The sequence below is a fragment of the Bos indicus genome, chromosome 26 (genome assembly GCF_029378745.1).
Source record: "Bos indicus isolate NIAB-ARS_2022 breed Sahiwal x Tharparkar chromosome 26, NIAB-ARS_B.indTharparkar_mat_pri_1.0, whole genome shotgun sequence".
In the NCBI taxonomy this organism is placed as follows: domain Eukaryota; kingdom Metazoa; phylum Chordata; class Mammalia; order Artiodactyla; family Bovidae; genus Bos; species Bos indicus.
This window is the reverse complement of record NC_091785.1, coordinates 22,476,567-22,501,098: the sequence shown is the minus strand read 5'-3', so window position 1 is coordinate 22,501,098 and position 24,532 is coordinate 22,476,567. Positions and strand designations below refer to the sequence as shown.

At 42.0% G+C, this 24,532-nt stretch overlaps 1 protein-coding gene across 5 annotated transcripts in view; it reads left to right on the top strand.

Moving 5' to 3' along the window:
* ARMH3 (armadillo like helical domain containing 3) overlaps positions 1-23,163 on the top strand; it is a 177,844-nt gene extending 154,681 nt beyond the window's left edge. For all 5 annotated transcript variants that reach the window (XM_070780706.1, XM_019988465.2, XM_019988467.2 and 2 more), the window contains 2 exons: positions 19,255-19,371; positions 21,542-23,163. In XM_070780706.1, coding sequence (XP_070636807.1) covers positions 19,255-19,371; positions 21,542-21,634 — 210 coding nt within the window. In that variant the 3' untranslated portion in view covers positions 21,635-23,163. The remainder of the gene's footprint in view (positions 1-19,254; positions 19,372-21,541) is intronic.
* Positions 23,164-24,532: the final 1,369 nt, after the last annotated feature.

Below are 24,532 nucleotides of genomic sequence, written 5' to 3'. Positions count from 1 at the left end.
TGGATTTATCTCTGGGCTTTCTATTTTGTTCCATTGGTCTATATTTCTGTCTTTGTGCCAGTACCATACTGTCTTGATGACTGTGGCTTTGTAGTAGAGCCTGAAGTCAGGTAGGTTGATTCCTCCAGTTCCATTCTTCTTTCTCAAGATAGCTTTGGCTATTCGAGGTTTTTTGTATTTCCATACAAATTGTGAAATTATTTGTTCTAGCTCTGTGAAGAATACCGTTGGTAGCTTGATAGGGATTGCATTGAATCTATAAATTGCTTTGGGTAGTATACTCATTTTCACTATATTGATTCTTCCAATCCATGAACATGGTATATTTCTCCATCTATTAGTGTCCTCTTTGATTTCTTCCACCAGTGTTTTATGGTTTTCTATATACAGGTCTTTAGTTTCTTTAGGTAGATATATTCCTAAGTATTTTATTCTTTCCGTTGCAGTGGTGAATGGAATTGATTCCTTAATTTCTCTTTCTGTTTTCTCATTATTAGTATATAGGAATGCAAGGGATTTCTGTGTGTTGATTTTATATCCTGCAACTTTACTATAATCATCGATTAGTTCTAGTAATTTTCTGGTTGAGTCTTTAGGGTTTTCTATGTAGAGGATCACGTCATCTGCAAATAGAGTTTTACTTCTTCTTTTCCAATTTGGATTCCTTTTATTTCTTTTTCTGCTCTGATTGCTGTGGCCAAAACTTCCAAAACTATGTTGAATAGTAATGGTGAAAGTGGGCACCCTTGTCTTGTTCCTGACTTTAGAGGAAATGCTTTCAATTTTTCACCATTGAGGATAATGTTTGCTGTGGGTTTGTCATATATAGCTTTTATTATGTTGAGCTATGTTCCTTCTATTCCTGCTTTCTGGAGAGTTTTTATCATAAATGGATGTTGAATTTTGTCAAAGGCTTTCTCTGCATCTATTGAGATAATCATAGGGTTTTTATTTTTCAATTTGTTAATGTGGTGTATTACATTGATTAATTTGCAGATATTGAAGAATCCTTGCATCCCTGGGATAAAGCCCACTTGGTCATGGTGTATGATCTTTTTAATGTGTTGTTGGATTCTGATTGCTAAAATTTTGTTAAGGATTTTTGCATCTAGGTTCATCAGTGATATTGGCCTGTAGTTTTCTTTTTTTGTGGGATCTTTGTCAGGTTTTGGTATTAGGGTGATGGTGGCCTCATAGAATGAGTTTGGAAGTTTACCTTCCTCTGCAATTTTCTGGAAGAGTTTGAGTAGGATAGGTGTTTCCTCTTCTCTAAATTTTTGGTAGAATTCAACTGTGAAGCCATCTGGACCTGGGCTTTTGTTTGCTGGAAGATTTCTGATTACAGTTTCAATTTCCGTGCTTGTGATGGGTCTGTTAAGATTTTCTATTTCTTCCTGGTCCAGTTTTGGAAAGTTGTACTTTTCTAAGAATTTGTCCATTTCTTCCACGTTGTCCATTTTATTGGCATATAATTGTTGATAGTAGTCTCTTATGATCCTTTGTATTTCTGTGTTGTCTGTCAGTTTTATAAAAAAGGCAAAAGTAGAACCTTCATTAAGTATCCTTGGTAAAGGTGGGACTCTAGTCTCTGAGCTTGGCAAATGATTGTTTCTCAAAAAAGTAACAGTGAAAGTCGCTCAATCGTGTCCGACTCTTTGTGACACCATGGACTATAGCCTTCCAGGCTTCTCTGTCTGTGGAATTCTCTAGGCCAGAATACTGAAGTGGGTAGCTGTTCCCTTCTCCAGGGAATCTTCCCAACCCAGGGATCGAACCCAGGTCTCCCAATCCCTCCCAGGCAGATTGTTTATGACTGACTCACCAGGGAAGCCCTGGTACACCCAATTAAAAGTGACAGTACACCCAATTTAAAAAATTTCATGTGACTACTGCCCAGCTGAAAATGATTGCAAACACTGTTGATTGCTACGCAGAGTCCATTTAGTTTGTCAGGGAGGATTGCCGTGGTGGAGAGGTGGCGAGAAGTAGCACAATGATGGGAATCTTTGGAAAATACTAGGAACTGCTAGCTTATGGATACTGATATATCAGTCTGAATCATGCTTGCCCCAACCAAAAATGGAATGGCAAGACCAAAAAAGACTTAAGTTTACTGCTATAACCATGTTTGTTTGTTTTTTTTGCCTCAACATGAGTTCCTGGACTTTTAATTTAACTTTATTGAGATGTAATTAACATATAAGATATATTTATGTAATCATCACCATCACAAGATACAGAACATTTTATTTACATAATCCATTAAAATCTTTGCTACAATTAGTCTTATCTGCAAATTTGGGCCCTGATTAGGTAACCACTGATTAGTTATTAGGAGACTCTGATGCTGGGAGGGATTGAGGGCAGGAGGAGAAGGGGATGACAGAGGATGAGATGGCTGGATGGCATCACTGACTCGATGGACTTGAGCCTGAGTGAACTCCGGAAGTTGGTGATGGACAGGGAGGCTTGGCGTGCTGCGATTCGTGGGGTCGCAAAGAGTCGGACACGACTGAGCAACTGAACTGAACTGAACCAAATTAGGTAACCACTGATTTAATTTCTATCACTATAGATTATATTTGTCTTTTATGAATTTCACATAAACTCTTCTTGTGTCTAAGATTGATCCATATTGTGACACTTCTAGCTATTTACCCAAGAGAAATGAAAATATATATCCACCCAAAGACTTGTATACAAATATTCATACTGCTATTATTCATGATAACTCAAAACTGGTATCTGTTGTTTAGTTGCTAAGTCGTGTCCAACTCTGTTGTAACCCCATGGACTGTAGCTCGGCAGACTCCTCTGTCTATGGGATTTCCCCGGCAAGAATACTGTCCATGGGATTTCCCAGGCAAGAATACTGGAGTGGGTTGCCATGTCTTTCTCCAGAGGGTCTTCCTGACCCAAGGATTGAACCCATGTCTCCTGCCTTGGCAGGCGGATTCTTTACTACTGAGCCACAATTAGTAAAACTAGAAACAACCAAAATGTCCCATCAGCAACTAAATATGTAAACAAAACGTGATGCATCCATACAATGGAATATTATTGTACAGCCATAAAAAGGAATGAAGTACTGATACCTGATACAACATGGGTTTTTCCTGAAAACATATGCTAAATGAAGGAAGCCAGTCACAGAGACCATATATTGTGTGATTCCATTTACTTTAATGACCAGAATAAGCAAATCTATAGACACAGAAAATAGGTTAGTGGTTACCTACAGCTGAGTTGGGAGTAAGTTGGGGAATGACTGTTAATTGTTATAAAGTTTCTTTTGGGGTTGGTGAAAATATTCTAAACTTAGATCATGGTGATAATTGTCAACTATGTGAATATACTAAAAACATTGAATTACACACTTAAAATGATTGAATTTTATGGTATATAAATTATATCTCAATAAAGATGTTTTTCAAAAGAAAGAAACTGTCAAAGTGTTTTCAAAAGTGGTTATACCATTTTTAATTCCAACCATCAATGACTAAGTTGTAGCTACTCCATATCTTTGTCACACTTGGAATTGTCTTTTTAATTTTAGCCATTCTAGTGCATATAAAGTGCTTTAGTAATACTGCATACGTTACAGTTCTAAAAATTACTGTTAATTTATTTTGCATGATGACAAGTGTTGACCAGCTGATCATTTGCCTGTTTTTAAATTTGATTATTCATGAGTTTCTGTATATTCTAGATGCAGGTCCTTTTCATATATATTGTGAATATTTTCTCCTATTTTCAGTGGCTTGTCTTTGCAAGTTATTAATGTGATTTTCAAAGTCCAGACATTTTAATGGAAACCAATTTTAAATTAATACCATGAACATGAAGTTATTAATTTTTAAAACAATTTTTGCCCTTGTGTTTTATTTAGTAAATCTTTGCTTCCTCCTAGTTGTGGAAATTTTCACCTGTATTTTCTTCTGGAAGTTTTATGGTTCTGGCTTTTACATTTAGTTCTATGCTCTGTATCAAGTTAATTTTTTTAATGGAATTATTGTTTCTTTTTTTTTAATTTATTTGTTTACTTTTGGCTGCCCTGGATCTTCATTGGTGTGTACAGACTTTCTCTAGTTGTGGCGAGCAGGGGCTAGTCTCTTAATTGCAGCACGTGGGTTTTTCATCATGCTAGCTTTTCTTGCTGTAGAGTATAGGCTCTGAAATGAGGGTTTAGATGGTTGTGGCGCACAGGCTTGGGCTTAGTTGCCCAGAGGCACGTGGAATGTTTCTACACCAAGGATCGAACCCATGTCCCCTGCACTGGCAGGCAGATTCTCAACCACTTAACCACCAAGGAAGTTCAAGTTAATTTTTTGTAAGGTGTTTGGTAATGGTAAACGTTCGTCCAGTTCCCATCCTGCAGTATCCTGTTGTTCCATTGTCATCTGTTGAAAAGACTATTTCTTTCCTCTATTGAAATCTTTGGCACATTTGTAAAAAATCAATTGACCATATATACGTGGGTCTATTTCTGAAGTATTAGTTCTGTTCCATTGGTCTCATATATGTCAAAATTTATGCCCTACACTGTCTTGATTATAATAGGTCTGTCATAAATCATGAAATCAAGTAATGTAAGTCCTCTAATTTTGCTCTTTTTAAAAATTGTTTTGAATATTCTATGTCTTTTGCATTTCTGTTCAAAGTATAAAATCAGCTTGTCATTTCTACAAATAAAACCTGCTAAGATTTTGATTGGAATTGCATTAACTCTGTAGATCAACTTGGGGGAGAATTGATACTTTAATAATATTGTTTTCAAATCCACGACCATGATATACCTCTCCATTTATTTAGATCTTTAAAATTTTCTCATCAATATTTTGTAGTTTTTAGCATACTGTTTGGAAAAGGCAATGGCAGCCCACTCCAGTACTCTTGCCTGGAAAATCCCATGGACAGAGGAGCCTGGTGGGCTGCAGTCCATGGGGTTGCTAGAGTCGGACTCGACTGAGTGACTTCACTTTCACTTTTCACTTTCATGCATTGGAGAAGGAAATGGCAACCCGCTCCAGTGTTCTTGCCTGGAGAATCCCAAGGACGGTGGAGCCTGGTGGGCTGCCGTCTATGGGGTCGCACAGAGTCGGACACGACTGAAGCGACTTAGCAGCAGCAGCATACTGTTTTGTACGTATTTTTTTCAATAATTTTTTATGTTATCTAAATGGTATTTGTATTCCTTTCCATTACAGTTTATTATAGGATATTGAATATAATTCCCTGTTGTATACAACAGGATCTTGTTGTTTATCCATTCTGTATATAGTATCAATAGTCTGCATCTGCTAATCTCAAACTCCCAATCCAACCTGTCCCCCACACACAGAATCACAAGTCTGTTCTCTATGTTTTTTATTCTGTTTCTGTCATACATAAGGTCATTTGTGTCATATTTTAGATTCCATAGATAAGTGTATCATGTGGTATTTGTCTTTTTTTTTCTAAGTTGTTTCAAACTAGTTTATTTAGGGGTTCCATTTTCGCACCTCAAGAGATTTTATGGATTTCTCATGCTGCTTCACTCATTAGTTCATCTAGTTCTGAAGAGTTACTCAGTGTCATCTTGACGAGTCAACCATCTTCGTAACAAGATTTGTTGACAAATCCTGGATTTTCTGCTAGAGTTTCATTAATTTCAGTTACTTCTGATAAACACAGTAGAGTTCACTAGCAGCTATACTTTACAGTGCACCAAACATAATTTAGGGCTTCCCTGATAGTTCAGTTGGTAAAGAATCTGCCTGCAATGCAGGAGACCCCGTTTCGATTTCTGTGTTGGGAAGATCAGCTGAAGAAAGGATAGGCTACCCACTCCAGTATTCTTCAGCTTCCCTTGTGGCTCAGCTGGTAAAGAATTCTCCTGCAAAAAAAATAAATTAATTAATTAATTAAAATTAAAAATTAAAAAAAAAAAAGAATTCTCCTGCAATGCGGGAGACCTGGGTTCAGTCTCTGGGTTGGAGAAGGGAAAGGCTACGCACTCTGGTATTCTGGCCTTGAGAATTCATGGACCGTATAGTCCATGGGGTCGCAAAGAGTCGGACACGACTGAGTGAGTTTCACTTTCAAACATAATTTACAGTGCACCAAATTCCTTGTTTGTTCAATTTTGTCCCAACTTCTGACAGACTACAGCAAACAAACATCTCCCAAATCTTCCTGTGCAAAATTGCTGATTGCCACTGTTCCAACACCATTTTCTGTTGTTACCCATTCATGTTTGTCTGTGAATTTGTGCACGGACAGCAGAGTGGGGCAAGTGTTCAGTGCCCGGTAGGTGCCCGCCTACAGCCCCCAGAGCCCCGGTAGGCAGGGCTCAGTGGGTGCAGAGGTGGTGCACAGGCTGTAGACCAAAACCTGCATGCTCCACACCACTCTCCTCTCTTTGTCTTTCTCATTTATTTTGCTTGGTATGATAATCTCTGGGTTCACCCATGTCGCTGCAAATGGCATTGTTTCATTCTTTTTAATAACTGGATAGTATTCCATTATATCTATCTACCATGTCTTCTTTATCCACTTATCTGTCAGTGGACATTTAAGTTGCTTCCATGTCTTGACTATGTGAATAGTGCTGCTATGAACACTGAGGTGCATGTGCCTTCTCTGATTATAGTTTTGTTCAGATATATGCCCAGGAGTGGGATTGTGGGATTACATGACAATTCTGTTTTCAGTTTTCTGAGGTACCACCATACTGCTTTCCATAATGTCTATACCAGTTTACATCCCCACCAACTGTGTATGAGGGTCCCCTTTTCTCCACACCTCCAGCAGTCATTATTTATAGATGGCCATTCTGACCAGTGTGAGATGATACCTCATTGTACTTTCTTTTGTAGTTTTGATGTTGTTTATTTTTTGGCAGTGCCAGATCTTAGTTGCGCTGCGTGGAATCTTTGATCTTCATTGCTCTATGCAGGATCTTTAGTTATGGTGTACGAGATCTAGTTCCCTGATGGTGATCGAGCCTGGGTTCCCTTCTTTAGAAGCATGGAGTCTTAGCCACTGGATCACCAGGGAAATTCCCTCATTGTAGTTCTGATTTGCGTTTCTCTGATAATTAGCAATGTTGAACATCTTTTCATGTGCCTCCTTTGGCTATCTGTATATCTTCCTTGGAGAAATGTCTGTTTAGGGCTTTTGCCCATATTTTGATTAGGTTGTTTGTTTTTTGATGTTGAGCTGTATGAGCTGTTTGTATATTTTGGAAATTAACCGCTTGATAGCTTCATGGTTTGCAAATATGTTTTCTCTTGTTCCATAGGTTGTGTTTTCATTTTGTTTCTGGTTTCCATTGCTGTGCAAAAGCTTTTAAGTTTAATTAGGTTCTATTTGTTTATTTTTGCTTTTATGAAATTTCACTCTTTGTTCCAGATAATATCCCTTGTTTGAAGTCTCCTTATCAGATTATTAATATAGCAATTCAATTTTGCTTTAATTAGTGTTGATACAACACATTTTTCACATCTTTATAATTTCAGCCTATCTGTGTCTTTATATTTAGGTGGATTTCTTTTAGACAAAACCTGTAGCTGGACACTGATTTTCTACCCAGTCTGACAACCTCTGTCTTTTAATTGAAATGTTACATTTAATTTATTTATTAATATGGTTGTGTTAATATTTGCCATCTTGCCTTTTTTTCCCTTCTTTTTCTTCTGTTTGTTTTTTCCTTTTTCTGCTTTTGTTTGGATTAACTGAGTATTTTTATGATTCCATTTTATGTCCAATATTGACTTCTTATCTCTACCCCTTAGTTTTATTATTTTAGTCATTGCTCTAGGTTTTCAAACATGCATTTTTAACTTACTACAGTATACCTTCAAAATTTGTTATATGACTTCATGTAATGTGTAATACCCTTACAATAGTGTGTTTCCATTTGCCCCACTCCTGGTCTTTGTACTACTATTGTCAAACATTTTTCTTCTAGGTTTCTTTTAAATTTCACATTCCATTGTTATCATTTTTTGATTTGATGAGTCAATTATCTTTTTTCCTAGTTTTCAAATTTATGTGAAAATATTTTACACTTTATCCATATATTTACCATTTCCAGTGTGTTTTATTCCTGTTGAAAGATCCAGATAATGTAACTTTCCATCTACCAGAGAGCTTTTGTTAACATCTCTTCTAATTGTAGGACTGTTAACAACACATTCTCTCAGATTGTTTGAAAAGGTCTTTATTTCACTCATTTCAGAAAGATGTTTTTGCTGGATATAGAATTCTAGGCTAACTTTTTTTTTTCTTCTGGCACAGATATCATTCCATTGTTTTCTGGCTTGTGTAGTTTCTGACAAGTGTGAATTTTTATCTTTGCTCCTTTGTACATGTTTTTCCCCTGTCAAGCTGCGTTTAATATTCTTTCTTTAACATTGGTTTCAGCAATTTTATTGTGATGTGCTTATACCTTCCATTTTGTTCCTTATAATGTTCATGGTTGTCTTTAAGCACTTGAATATATTTATAATAGCTCTTTAAATGTCCTTGCTAATTTCATCATCTCTTTCATTTCTGGGTCTGTTTCTGTTCACTGATGTTTCTCTGGGTTATGAGCTACATTTTCTTGCTTCTTGACATGTCTGATAATTTTTTACTGGATATTGGGTATTGTGAATGTTATATAGTTGAATGCTGAATTTTGTTGTCTTTCTTTATTAAATAGTGTCAGACTTCATTGAGGAAGGTAAGGAAATTATTTGTGGAGCAGCAGTTTCCTTTCTGTAACGTTGTACAGGGAGGCAGTGACCATAACCATCCCAAAGAAAAGGAAATGCAGGAAGGCAAAGTGGTTATTTGAGGAGGCTTTACAAATAGCTGAGGAAAGAAGAGAAGCAAAAGGCAGGGGAGAATGGGAAAGATATACCCAACTGAATCCAGAGTTCCAAGAATAGCAAGGAGAGATAAGAAGGCCTTATTAAATGAACAGTGCAAAGAAATAGAGGAAAACAATAGAATGGGTAAGACTAGAGATCTCCAAGAAAATTGGAGAGGGACTTCCCTGGTGGTCCAGGGCTAGGATTCTGAGCTCCCAATGCAGGGGACCCTGGTATGATCCCTGGTCAGGGAATTAGATCCCACATGTACAGCCAAATAAATATTTTTTTTTTTAAAGATGAAAATTGGAGATATCGAGGGAACATTTCATGCAAGGATGGGCATGATAAAGGAAATGGTAAGGACCTAACAGAAGCAGAAGAGATTAAGAACTTCTTTGTATAAGAATTATACAAAAAGGTTTTAATGACCCAGATAATCACTCACCAAGAACCAGAGAAATCAAGTGGGCCTTAGGAAGCATTACTACAAACAAAGCCAGCAGAGATGACAGAATTCCAGCTGAACTATTTAAAATTCTAAAAGATGGTGCTGTTAAAGTGTTGCACTCAGTATGTCAGCAAATTTGGAAAACTCAGCCATGGCCATAGAACTGGAAAAGGTCAGTTTTCATTCCAGTCCCAAAGAAAGGCAATGCCAAAGGATGTGTACACTACCATACAGTTGTGCTCATTTCACATGCTAGCAAAGTTATGCTCAAAATCCTTCAAGATAGACTTCAACAGTGTGTGAACCGAGAACTTCCAGATGTTACAAGCTGGGTTTTGAAGCAGCAGAGGAACCAGCATCAAATTGCCAACATTTGTTGAATCGTGGAGAACACAATGGAGTTCCAGAAAAACATCTGTTTCTGCTTCACTGACTATACTTTGTGTGGATTACAACAAACTGTGAAAAATTCATAAAGAGATGGGAATACCAGACCACCTTACCTGCCTCCTGAGAAATCTGTTCACAGGTCAAGAAGCAACAGTTAGAACCTCACATGGAACAACTGACTGGTTCAAAATTGAGAAAGGAGTCCTACAAGGCTATATATTGTCACCCTGTTTATTTAACATCTGTGCAGAGTACATCATGCAAAATGCTGGTCTGGATGAATCACAAGCTGGAAGTAAGATTGCTGGGAGAAATATCAACAACCTCAGATATGCAGATGACACCACTCTAATGGCAGAAAGTGAAGAGGAACTAAAGAACCTCTTGATGAGGAAAGAGGAGAGTGAAAAAGCTGGCTTAAAATTCAACATTAAACAACCGAAGATTATCTGATCCCATCACTTCATGGAAAATAAAAGGGGAAAAAGTGGAAGCAGTGACAGACTTTATTTTCTTGATGGTGACTGCAGCCATGAAATTAGAAGACTTGCTCCTTGGAAGGAAAGCTCTGACATACCTTGGACAGCATATTAAAAAGCGGAGGTATCACTTTGCTAACAAAGGTTCATATAGTCAAAACTATGGTTTTTCCAGGAGTCATGTACAGATGTGAGAGTTGGACCATAAACCATAAAGAAGGCTGAACGCCAAAGAATTTATGCTTTTGAATTTTGGTCCTGGAGAAGACTCTTGAGGGTCTCTTGAACTGCAGGGAGATCAAACCAGTCAGTCCTAAAGGAAATCAACCCTGAATATTCGTGGGAAGAACTGTTGCTGAAGCTGAAGCTCAGTACTTTGGCCACCTGATGCGAAGAGCCAGCTCATTGGAAAAGACCCTGATGCTCGGAAAGATTGAAGGCAAAAGGAGAAGGGGGTGACAGAGGATGAGATGGTTAGATAGCATCACCATCTCAATGGACATGAATTAGAGCAAGCTCTGGGAGATAGTGGAGGACAGGAGGAGCCTGGTGTGCTGCAGTCCATGGAGTCACAGCATTGAATACAACTTAGCAACAGAACAACAATATCCTTTTGAAACTTCTTTTTTTTCATGTAGTGATCTTTCTTTTCCAGTGTTATTGAGCTATAACTGACATATACCACTATTTAAGTTTACCACAGTAGGTCTAGTTAACATCAGTCATCTCCTGTAGATGAAAAGGCAGCAGGAGGCTGGGGTGATCCTTGTGATGAGAACTCAGGATTTACTATCTCAGTAACTTCTAAATATACCATATGTGCTGTACGGAGTCATTTCAGTTGTGTCTGACTCTTTGTGACCCTATGGATGGTAGCCCACCAGGCTCCCCTGTTGATGGGATTCTCCTGGCAAGAATACTGGAGTAGGTTGCCGTGCCCTCCTCCAGGGGATCTTCCTGACCCAGGATCAAACCTGCATCTCTAGAGTCTCCTTCATTGGCAGGCAGGCTCTTTACCACTAGTGCCACCTGGGAAGCCCAAATATACTAAGGAGCAGTGTTAACTGTAGTCATCATATAGTATGTTAAACCCCCAGTACTTATTTATCTTATAATTGGAAATTTGTACCTTTTGACCACCATGTATGAAACTCCTTATCTTTATTAAGATAGGTTTAGAGTGACTTTTTAATTCTGTGTGTGTATCTGTGTGTGTGTGCGTGTTGATCGCTCAGTCGTGTCTGACTCTATGCAACCCCATGGACTCCTCTGTCCATGGGATTTCCCAGGCAAGAGTACTGGAGTGTGTTGCCATTCTCTTCTCCAGGGGATCTTCCAGGGATCGAACCCTGAGTGTCCTACATTGCAGGCAGACTCTTTATCATCTGAGCCACCAGGGAAGCCCCCAAGTTTAGTTCTGCTGTTAAGGTGTTAGTGTTCTGGTGCCTCCTTTGAATGCCCTACACATTCAACAGGTACTTTTCATTCTGGTTGGTCAAAATTCATACACCTCCCAATCCTGTGTGAGCTCTGGGAATTGTTCATCTTACAGATCCTCAGTCATTTTTCTGTGGAAACTGGTTGAATTTTCCGCTAAAAGTGTGATTCTTAGTGTTCAGCAACAGATTCAGTGGGAACCGTACATAAATTTCTAAAACCTTTTTCTTTGCTGAACTCCTTCCTTTCTAGTAACCTGCCTCACAAATGCCAGCCCGCTTTGCCTTTCCAAACTTTAGTGTATCTCCTTAGCCCAGCAAGATTTTCATGCTCACCTTATATTTTCTTTCTCTCAGGATTCCTGTCCTGCACTGCATTTTATACAATGTATAAAAAGAATTATTTCTTCTGTAGCTTTCAGTTATTCCATTATAAATCAAAGTGGAAGTCCTCAGCTACTTCAAAATATTAGAGTATACCCTGAGTTAACCTACCCAGCTAAATTTCTAAAATTTCATTTACTTTTCAGAGAACTGCCACTTGAATTAACTATTCATATGCATTGTCCATTTTACTTCATTTTCTTTCTTCCTTCCTTCCTCTTTTTTTTCCATTACGAGAGAAGAGTCTTGAATGGATTTTGGAAATAGGATGTTATAGTGCGCATTTTCATATATTTTTAAAGATAATACACTAAAAGATCTCTCTTCCCTTTCCCCGTATTTTCCTTCTATTCTTGGGCCCAGGTCCAGCCTTTATATTGATCATTTACAAAGGTTCTATCCTCAAATCTCTCAGAACAGCAAGAATTGAAACATGAGAGCTCTTGGATGGCTGATATTTTGTCTGATAGTTAACTATCTGCTTGGAGACCATGAATCTTTTAGGCTATGTCCATCTCAACATGAATCAAACATTGTCCTGAATAAGAGGTTAAGTAGATGACATCTGAAGGAAGCTAACAGTTTTCTCTGGGTACTTGTTAGCCTTGGAGTTCATGGATCTAATTGTTTCTTCTCCTTGTCTTCTGAGATGCAAACCTGTTACTTATGCAAATAAGTGCTAAATATAGTTCAGCACGACTTTGAACCTGGCTATTCAAAGATCACTTTGTGTGTCTGCTTAGATTATTTTGGACAGTTATCTAATGAGTACACTGCACAGTTTAGCTGGATTGTGCAGTTGAAATTTGTTGCTAAATTGAACGCACCTCAAAGGGGCATCTCAGAATGGATCAAACCTGATTTCCAAAAAAGTTGAAACTATGGATTATGTGGAGAGTAAAGTGAAATCCTTTCCCACCCTTTCAACCTTTTGCTCATCTTTTGTGCAGGATTTATTTTTTTCAGCATCTGGGCAGAGCCTACCCTTCAAATAATAGACCCTGAAAGAAGCCTAAGCTGTCGGGGCCAGAGTCACAGACCTGTCAACTAATGGCCCTCCTGAGCTGCTGTCCCAGGGGCCCTGCCACACTGATGAGAATTTTGCAGTCTGAATTAGCTGAGTAGGATTACATGGTAGGCAAAAGAGAAGAGACTTTGGATTTCTTAATTTTCCCTATCTTAAAAGGTATGCTGTTTCAATCAGACTGCCCATTCATTGATCAGTTAGTCAGCTGACTCCAAACCACTTATAGTTCTATTGGCTCAACTGTTTCTGTGCCTGTGTATGTAAGTGTGCCCTTCAGTCGTGGCTTAGCTTGATTCCTTATTGCTTGTTAGCTCCTTAAAGGTAGGACTTGGGCTTTAGAAGCATGTCAGAGCACTGTGAACAGTGCGCTGGCAGGGTGCACTGTCCAATTCTAATCTTATCACATCACTTTCTCTTTTTGCCAGGCTTTATGGCTAATAGGATCTCAGTTCCCTGACCAGGGATTGAATCCAGGCCATGGCAATGAAAGCTGAATCCTAACCACTAGACCTCCAGGGAATTCCCGTATGATGTGACCTTGATGAGAGACCTGAGTGTTACTAAATTAGTCCACAAGCATGTTGAGTGTTTACTGTTCCTCAAGACTATATTAGGGATTGTGGGAAATCTGTAATGTTGCACTGGGTCCCTTCCTTAAGGGTGCTAAGAATCCAGCTATGATGCAGTTTCAGTGAGGAAATCAGTAGTAATAATCCTTTCCTGCTTTACAGAAGAAATGGGACTGAAAAGTCATATTCTCCAACCAGTGAAATTAAACATCTGAAGTAGAGCAAATGGCCAGAGTCCAGTGGAGAGATGGATGGAGATTATTATGAAAATCCTCTAAAAAGCCTTTATTTTCTTTCCTTCTTTTACCTACTTTATCTCTCTCAAACTATCCAGAGATTAATTTTTCAATGATTAGGGGTTCAGCAGAGTTAAAGCAGGACTGCATGAAAATGAAAACAGAGTGGTTACAGTCTTTTGGGAAGAATGGAAAATTGGTCTTAAAGTAGGATCATTCATTGTAGAGGGATTCACTGTATCCTTTTAACACCCCACCCCAAGCCTGGAAACCCTCTGGTGGCTGTAGCCAAAAAAGCCCAATTAAACCCTAAAGATCAGGAATTCCCTGGCAGTCTAGGGGTTAGGAGTTTGTACTCTCACTACCAAGAGCCTGGGTTCAGTCCCTGGTTGGGGAACTAAGATCCCACAAGCCGTGCAGTGCAGCAAACAATAAATAAAATAATAATAAACATTGAAGACCTTTGAATTTTAAACTTCTAAATGAGCATTGAGTAATTAGAATAGCAACCAAAGCCAGACTTTGCTAATAATGAATTTGGGGTAGTCTGTAAAGTTTTGTTGGTGGTTTACATTATCAATAGGGTCTTCAGCCGCTGAGCAGGGTCTTCAGCTGCTGTGAGTGCAAACTGACAAGATGTGGAGCCCTGAGGACATGGCAGTCATTAAAGCTCAGACATCAAACCAGGCCTTCACCAGGTTACATTCCCAGCTCTGCACGTGTCAGGCTTCCCACTTCTTGGAGTTTGAGATCCTTGAATCTTTATTCTCTGAAAGATCAGTTAGCCTGTAAACTCAACAACGTACCTCAGGCTAGACTAGCTTGCTAGTGCAGGAGGAGCACTGCATAGGGAGTCAGGAAACTTTGCTGTGTAATCCCAGCTTTGTGTCTTGGGGCAGTGTACAGTCTTTCAAGACGTGTCTTTCTTCATCTGTGACATGAGGGCCATGTACTCGGTAGTTGGGTGATTTCAAAGGTTCCTTCCAGAACTATAATTTTTATGATTTTCTCTCAATGGTAACAGTTTGGTAGAACGAGTTGTGGTTGCCTTTCATGTCACAATCCTCAGGTATTCATGCTATTTCCAGATGCTCCTGCCCACCATTTAACCACCTGATTTGTCTTAATTTGAATATATCAGATACTTTCTTTTTCCAGTTTTCTTGTTTCCATCTCAGTAGCCTTCATTCATTTAGCACCCTTGCTAGATACTATCACTTAAATATTTTAATTTATTTATTTATTATTTATTTAGTTTATTTATATATTTTTATATATATATTTGTTTATATATTATATATTTATTATTTAGTTTGTTTATTTATTTATTATATATAATCAATTATATATTATTATTTAGTTTATTTATATATTATCACTTATCTTCATAGTATTGTAAGAAAATATTATAATGGTAACTATTTTACAGACAAAGAAACTAAAGCTCAGACAGGTCAAGGTTATATAACTAGTAAATTAAGGTGTCAAGATTTGAACCCAGACTTTCCTGATTCCGTAGCCTCTTTCTGTTACACCCCACTGCAGTCTTGATAGGTTCCGTGTTTATTTCCTATTCTATAAGACTTCTCAGTAGGTTTCTCTACTGGTATCTTGTGGTTTCATCCTCATTTGGCAGCCTGGTCTCTAAGGAAGGCCATACATGTTGCCCTGGCTGGAGTGGGCTAGTGTCAGACCTGTATACTTTCCCCAAATGGGTTATATACTTTAAATGTCATTTCAAAATGAGAAGAAGGTAATGAACACAAATTTGCTGTCAGGTCACATCCTATTACTTAGTTGTCCCCTCATTCTCATTCTCCCAGGAATTCAGTCCAGCAGAGATTTGGACTGAATCTCTGGACTGTCTTCAGAGCCCAGGAAGTACCTACTCCTAATTCAAACTGTCCCATCAGAGACCAGGCAGGTTTTCAGGCACAAGGTAAAGCCCTCTAACATCAGGACTAGATAGCCATTGCCAGGAACTTTTCTAGCTTGGCAGTCCTCCTTTGCTGCTATCTTTAGGCAAGATTTATTTCCCATTTCAAAGGTCTTGCTAAAAAATAAAAAGGTGGGGCACAGGGTACTGAATAGTCTTTTGGGAATGCCTATTATGTGTGCTAGAGGAAGAGGGTGTTTGTATGTGTGTGTGTGCCTGAAACCTCATCAACAATTTTGAACTACATTTTTGCTCTGGGATCTTTTTGCTCCCTGATGTGGCAAAGAGCCTCCCAACCTGTATCATGCAAGGCCAGGCCTCTGTTCAACTTGTCTTTAGTATAACCTGTATCTGCCTAAACTACTAAGATTACTAAAGTTGGCGGTGGATACTGGGCATTCTCTGACTTCTGGTTGATGCATTGTCAGTTACACTCAGGACATGGGGTCATGCCTGCTTTTCTATTGTATAGAGAATACTCTTCACCAGTATGTCCCATAAGCTAATGGAGATGTGTAAGGTTCCAGCTCCTTATTTATGGTTAGAACTACCTGGGGATAAGCAGAACTACTCAATGGCCTGTTGTCACCAGAGGAGGCTTTCATCATAAAATTAGTAACCTTTTATTGCTTGTTATTAATGTGCCAGGCATTGGACAGTCTTATCTCATTTCATCCTCACATCAGCTCTATGAGGAAGATAGTGTTATCCTTTTACAAATAAGAAAAAGAGGTTCAGAGATTAAGTAGTATGTAAAGTTTACAGAGCTGCCTATGGTTGATCTGCGAGTAAAATTCAGGTCTTCCTAACCTCAAAGCCTATGTCTCCTCTGGAGACCTCAAGGAAGGAGTTTAGGTCCTCTCCCTCACTAATTTATTCTTCCCTCACCTGAGGCAGAGTGTTTCAAGATATCTAATGAGATCTTTGAAACTGAGGTCATTTGTGCCTTCCACTTAAATCCAGAAGATGTTCCTTCATGGTGAAGAGTCATTTATGCACGTAAGATCTTTGGGACAGTTTGAAATAGACGTAGGTACTTCCGGGGCTCTGCAGCAAGTCCAGGAACTATCCAGGTTGCTGTATAGCCATTGGGATGATAATGTTTCCATCAGTTGTATGTTACTTTCAGGAAGTCAGAACTTTTATTCCCATGTTGTGTTTGGAAGGTGAGTTCAACTTTCACCTTTCAGAGAGAACCCCTCTTGAAGTTCCACCTCAGAGAGGTTAGGTGATTGTCTGAGTTTCCACAGTAAGAGTGAAACTCCCCAATTCAGTTTTCTATCAGACCTTTTTGCCAGGACCCAGGTTCCCATGGACTAAGCATCACAGGTGGGGGAATAAGGACTCCTTAGAGAGCATGTGGCTGATAGGTGATTTACTGCCTTTAGAGCTACGTTGAACTGAGGTGGTGGTCAAGGTTCTAGGAAGCCCACAAGCCCAACAACTGGTGAACAAAGGTGGCTCTGTTAAGGTATAGACTGTACCTGATGGATTAGGGAGGAATGTCCATCTAGGAAGGACCTTTGAAGTTGCCAGGAAGCCAGAAATTGATGTTGAGACAGCAAATTATGAGAAAGCCTAAGGCCTTTAGGCACAAGGGCTCTGGGAAATTGTCCTCTGTGTAACTACCACCTTCACCACATCTCAGGCCAGTGTTGAGGGTGAGGCCCAAATGGGACATGTTCCTAAAGTCTTGCCAAGGGGACCGACAAACAAAAGCGAAGAAACCAGGGTCTGTGGGACATAGTTTGGCGAAGTGACCTTGAAGACTGTGATGTCTGGAGGAAAAGAGCCTGAATCTGGACCAGAACTTTGACCTGATTGTCCTTCCCAAACTCAGGAACACAAGCCTGTGTTCTCCATCCCTACCCTCTCCTCAGGAATTCTTGGCAGGCAGATATATTTGCCACCAGGTGCACTCTGCCCTGAAATAAGACTGAATTGGTGGAGGGAACAGCCCAGAGGCACCTTTGTACCCCTCAGGAATGCATTCTCAACCCCTCTGATCAGTCCTGACTCTAGCTTACTCCCTTCAGCCCTGCCTTCTGTTAAAGCTCAGCCTCCCTTATCATACTCATTCCTTGCAAGACTCCCGGCTGAGCTGGGAGCTCTCCATGACATCACTACACTTCCCTCTCAGGTCAGACCGAATTGCAGAATAGCTATTGGCCAGATTGTCAGAGTGAAAATTTAGTCTCTCTCCTGGTCTCTCCTTTCTACCCAGCTCACTTCTTTTAAGTTAATGGAGAAGATCTACATCTTCTGATGTAACTAATCATTGTATAACCCAAATATGATTATCTTCAAGCTGGCAAGGTAGTATTACACTCTCTAAATACTAGTCTGATCTTGCTAATAATGGGCATGATATATCCAAAATAGTTTTTGTTACAGGGAGTAGCAGGAGCCTGGGCTCGGTCACGATGTAACTAACTGTCCTTGCCTTTGATTCGTGGTCTAATAAGCCAGACTCACATCAGAACTGGCTTTGGTAATCCTTTCCTTCTGGAACCACAGAGATCCAAGGTTCCTGGAGTTAGCGGAAGTCTGAGTCCACCACAGAGACATAGTAGGGGGGGACCCCTCCTCAGAACAGAAGAGGATGAGATAAACTGTAGCTTAGCCTAGAAATGTCTCCTACACTCCAAGGCTGGGATGCTCAAAAGTTCCATCCAGGCAATGGATAATAAGACTGAGTTGGCATTGAGAGATGAAAACAAGTGGCAGATGGTGCTGAGGAACATCCCGGGACTAAAGAAATGTGGTTCCCAGAAAGGGAAGAGGAGAGATATTGGCAAAGTCTTACTCAGCAACTGTGACAGCCTGGCCAGAGAAAGCTGCACGATACAGCTGAGAATGCATCTGTGGTATCAGGGATACTGAGGGGCTCAGACACTCACTGTTCTGTCACCTCTTCTCATCTCCTTTACCATACCCACAGTAAATAGCCCTGAAAACCAGGCTGGACCGGTCAGGAAAGGCAGGGGATGGAAGAAATTAGAAAGTGGTCCCAGCTACTGTATAGCATAGGGAACTCTACTTAGTATCTTATAATATCCTATAATGCAAGAGAATGTAAAAAATAAAATACACACACACACACACACACATATATATGTATGTATGTATTTGGCCATGCCACATGGCTTTTAGGATCTTAATTCCTCACCAGGGATTGAACCCATGCCCTCAACAGTGTTCTAAACACTGGACCACTGGGAAATTCCCTATATATTTTATGTATATGTATAACTGATTCACTGTGCTGTATACCTGAAAGTAACACACCACTGTAAATCAGCTATATTTCAATACAAAATTTTTTTTAAAGTCTCAGAAACCTGAGGAATTGCCATGGCCAGGCTTTTTTCAGTAACAAGTAGTGACAGAGTCTCTTGGGTGTATTGTCCCAGACTGAATCCAGCCCAGTAGAGCAGCAGGAAAGGTGTGGGGGCCAAGTGACCTAGGGTTTGTGTGGCCTAAGCCCTGCTGGTTCTTGACTTCCCCAGGTGCTAGAGGTAGTGCGAGCCAACTATGACACACTCACACTGAAGCTGCAGGATGGCCTGGACCAGTACGAGCGCTACTCGGAGCAGCACAAGGAAGCCGCCTTCTTCAAAGAGCTGGTGAGTGAGCCTTGCCTCTGTCTTTGCCTATGTCTGTGGAGGGCCCTTCCCCGCCCCTGGGTTCTACTGTGCAGGTGGGTACAGGCTGATGAAATAAGACTGGAGGGGCCTAATTGGATTGGGTTTGCCACTTCTGTTCCACAACAGTCCAGGAAGGACCAGGTGGTGAGAGATGAAGATAATCACTGGGGTACTGGTGCCAGGCTGGGAAGGGTGAAAAGCCTGAGGCAGCAGTGCCCACCCCTCCTCTGCAGCCATGGAGATAGCCCTGTGCAGCTTCAGCTAGGCCTGAAGTTTGATGTGCATTCCCAGTGGCAGCTCTGGCTCATTGCCCGCCTTATCCTGCCTGTCCTCAGAGCAACTAATGAGAGTAATTGATTCTTCTCCTCCTTATGTAACCACTTTCCTAAATACCTAACTGGGTCCTGGTCTGAGTGCCCTTCCAATCTAGTTCTCCAGTCTTCACTCCCTACCTGCATTCCCACTCTCTAGTCACTCAGCTTCCTGCAGCTCCTCCCTTGGCCATCTGAAGCCAGTGAACACTTGTTCCGTCTCCTCCACCTCCTGGTTGACATCTCCACAGAACTGGACTACCCTGTTAGTGGTCCCTTTCCTGCCCTGCACTTAGAAGTTGCCCTCAGGAAAAGCCCAGTCACTCTGTATACTCTGGTCTGGGGCCTGAGACCTGGGCACACAGGCCTCTGTACCCACTTCCCATGTCCTCAGACCTCCCACTGCCAGGGCAGAATTTGCATCAGCCCAGCTTTTTACTTACCTATGCCTAGTCTGTAATGAAGGTGCTAGACTTTAGGTCATATGTCTTGTGCTAAACCCAGCCCAACTCTGACCCCAACATGCCATTCCTGGGATTTTGGCCTTCCCCAGGGTGAGGCATATATACTCTGAGCTGAGATAGTGGGGAGCAGGTAAGCCACTAATGTAAGGAGATAGCAGAATACAGTACTTTTATGGAGTGGTCGGCAAGTCTTCAAGTTGATCTAGGGGTCAGGTCTTAAGAGATTAAGTTACTGGGAGAGGAAGAGGACTGAGGAGGAGAAACATCAAAAGCTGTCTTGAGGCTTTGGGGCACTAGTCTGTGCCTTACTTATGTCTCCGCATAGCTGTACCACTGGCATAGGGGAGCTCAGAGAGTCTGGTTAGGTTTGGAGCTAATGAACTTGGGCTGCCTGCTGTTTGCCATACTGGCCTTTCCTCTGCTTCCTGCCTGATGACTTCATTATGTTTCCCATAGCACAGCAGAGATGGAAGAAAAGCTGCCTGGGCTTTGGGGCCTAAGACAGATACATGTTCTTTGTCTCCTTCCACCCCTGCTTTGTCTCTAGGCCAGTGTTCACATCTATTTCCAATGAATGAATCCATCTGCTGATTACTCTTAGAACCCACTCAGATCAGGGAGTTCGGCCTTCCGACTCCTTTCCCCTGCTGACACAGACAGGACTTCCTGAAAGGTTCTCAGTCTCTGGGTAGAAAGCCGTCAGTAGAGAGAACGTGGTGAGAATACAAGCAGACTTTCCTCTAAAGTGGGCAGGCATCTTTGGAGTATGGAGAGTGCTGGCCTAGGAGCTAAGAAACCTAGGTCCTGCTCCCACAGCTGGGACTTGCTGGCTATGTGACCTGTTCCTGGCTGTTGGCCTCTTTGAGTTGTACTCCTGTCATCCGTGCCAGACAAGGGCTGCATCTCCAAAGTCCTTTCCAACCAGAAAAGTAGATATATACAGAAGGAGGTTGAGGAGATGTGAAAAACGCCCACAGAGAGGGAGCTCCAGAGCAGGAGTTCTCTGGCCTCAGTTTCTCCTCCTCCATTAGACCACTGACTGGACCAGTCCCCCTCAGCCTGGCCAAGGCAAGGCCAGAGGCCTGACCTCGGCACTCCTTCGCTGTCTCTGCTTGTCTCTGCCTCATCAGGTTGTGCTCTTCTCACATCCACTCGAATTCTTTCTCTCAGCCTCTTTTTTCTTCCTGCCATCACAGAACTGTTCGCTCATTTACCTGCAGGGATGATAGATGCTAAGAGTTCATTTCCTGAGAGAGAAATTTCTAGCACTGCATCTTGGCCTTGTGCTTCAGGCACTGTCTCTACTGTTTGTAATGGACTTTTTCCTGTTTTTTCTCTGCCTGTGCCCTCCCATCTCCCCTCACCTTTTCCCAGGTTCGATCCATTAGCACCAACGTCCGGAGGAACCTGGCCTTCCACACACTCAGCCAGGAAGTCCTGCTCAAGGAATTCTCTACTATCTCCTGAAGCTGCCACGCATACCTGAGCAGCCACTGACTGCCCTTACCCACGAGGCTTCTGGGCTGGAGGGCGGGCCAGGGGCGAGGTCCTGTTCCCAAGGTTGGAGAAAAACACAGACACAAGTTCTATCAGTGGAGGCCGCGCTTCACTGGAGCTTGGACAGCAGGGGCCAGGATGGGCAAGCTAGGGATAATCTTATTTGGGGAAAGGATGGGTGGGCACAGGGAGACACCTCCAGAAATGTGGGGATTTCTGGGGTGGGCTTTCTGGACAACCCCTCATATTTCCAATTGAGATTACAAGTTATGGCTACTAACTAATTGTCAGGAGCTGTTGGGCAAGCCTCAGGGTGATGCCCACATCCATGGGGTCAGTGGCTCACCTAGGCTTCTGAAAACAGACTAACTCTCAGATGTAGGTGGAGCCAGTTCTGCTTCGTTTGAGCCCGGGGCTGAGCCAGCCCTGAAATATGTGTCCCATGCCCCACCGGCACTTTGTCCAGTCATTAGGACCCTTAGCTCAGGCCTTGGGTGGGATAGTTATGGGGTACCTTCTTTCTATTTTCTGAATCCAGAGCTGACTCCTCTGCTGTCTGGCCACCACTTTCTGCATTTGATTCTTGGCACCAGGAATACCTGTGAGTGTTCCCCTGCCTTCCAGCCCATTGACTCTTCAGCACTACAGGGTCACAATCTTAGCTTTTCATTTTCAATCTGGTTTAAACTGTCTTTAGGGTATGTGTGTGAAATAAACATTGACAGGTTTTCTGAAGCCCTCAGGTGCCTACTTTGCTGGTTCCCTTTCCAGCAGTTTCCCCACCTCCTTAGCCACCCCCTCCTCTGGGAGCCTCTCTTGCCTCTACTGAGCTCCCCTCCACGTGTTCCACCCCCTCACCCGGCTGTTGTTTACATCCAGCCTGCCTGAGAATTTCCTCTGGGGAGGAATCTGTTCCTGCGGTGGTCTGGTGCCTGCAAGGGAGAGAGCTTGCCAGGGCCAGGCTCTGAAACAAGCCAGGTGAGCATCATGGAGAGGCCGACCTTTGAAAAGTTGGCCTGTGTTTCCTCCTCTGGACAGCCTCCATGGGACTACTGCTGTAGGCTTTCCCTGCCCCACAGCTGCCTTTGAAGTCGCTGCTCCTCTGAGACCCTCCCTTTCTAAAGCACTTTTTAAAGCCTTCAGGATGGTAGGGAGCAAGCAGCATAGGAAGAATCTGGAAGTAAATGCCAGAATCCAGCTGGGAGAGCAGGTCTGGGACCTCTCAGGCTACTCTTCCACTTCAGGTGTCTTTGGGATACTTGCCCTTCCTGGGAACCAGAGTTCCAGCTCCAACACTGAGCAAGTTCCAGAGAATCCACATTTGTGCTGCCGTGAATAATTGTAGATTCTTACGATATCAGGGGCTGGGTCATCTCTGATGACTAGATGGATAGTTCAGCCTGGGGCATTTTAGTGTTTTCCACATTGATGAACCTCAGAGGAGCAGGAGCTGGAAGCTGGTGGCAAATTGAAGTTATTAAAAATTTATTTGTATGGGACAGACTTTCTAGTGTCTTTTCTACTTCTCCTTAATCTCTGTTACTCAGAACTCCTTCCTCGATGACAGACTTAAGGTAATCTCCCAGGTGCTGGTCTCACCTGGCTAGGGAACCCCTTATAGGCTCTGTTCCTCAGTCTCCTAGTCTTAGTGGAAGCCAATTCAGTTCAGAAGTTGTAGCCTTCCTTGCCTTTTGAGTGGAAGAAGGAAGAGAATCCCTCTACCTCCACATGTGGTAAGGAGGTGAACCAGCCTATTTGGGCTGCTTCTCGATTCCTTTCAGGCTTCCCTGTGAAGTGAATAAAGGCAGGTCCAGGCCATGGGGCAATAAACAGAGCACTTCTTGCCCTCCATTTTAAGGACCCATCTCTTGGCCCATTTAAATATGCCTATGCTCAGAACGCCACATAAGAGTCCCATCTTTTCCTGGAATTTAACCCCCAAAGGAACTGCCCATGCCCTGTCCCTGCACCCATGTCTGTACCAGGTCTGTGGCAGACCCTCCAGAGCCAGGGGAAAGCCAGGAGTTGGGCATTGCTCCCAAAATAATCCTTCCTTCAGCTACTTGTCCCTTTCTCATGCCGGAACTCTCACCACAATTCCTGCTGGGTTAATTGAATCAAGTGCTTGGAAATTAATCCAATTGAAAAGATTAAATGTGCTGAGGTCACTTCAGCTGAAGCTTACCGTCTCAGCAGGTTACTCCTCTGGGGGAGCAATTGGGTAGGCAGGATTACCTGGGACACTGCCATCATACCATGAAGACACATCAGACATTGCCCCCCACCAATTCTCATGGCATTTGGGGGGTTCATGGGGTTGGAGCCCAGGAAGCATTGTCGGGAAGGTCAGACAAGTAGGCTTAGCCATTCAGTCGCCATTACTGGCATCTGGAGATAGCCCAGCCCTATGCCTGCCCCTTGCTTCAGAAAAGGAGCTAATCTAAGGGAAGGAGCCTCATAACAAGGACATTGCCCCCACCTTTGCCTGCATCGCCAGACCCCTTAATTATTTCCCAGATCCCCTGGAAATCAGAGGGAATCTAGGACAGGGCAGGTGATGGAATAGAGCAGGGCAGGAAAGTTGAAAGAGAAAAAAGGAACAAAAGAGCAAAAAAGTCTTGAGAAACTGACCTGGTTCAGTCTTTATTTTCTTTTTCTTCCCCGTTGGCTAGCAGAGGTCATTAGATCATGGCAGAAGGCACCCTGAGAGCAAATAGGGCCCAGAGACAGGGTTCTGCAGTGGGTGAGGGTAGGGGTCCTTATGAGAGAAAACTATAGTCCACTGGCCTGAGATGAGCCTGCCTTAAAGGCTGGCTGACCTTTACATTCCCATTCCCCCTTCAAGCGGGCTGGGCAGTGGTGGGGGCC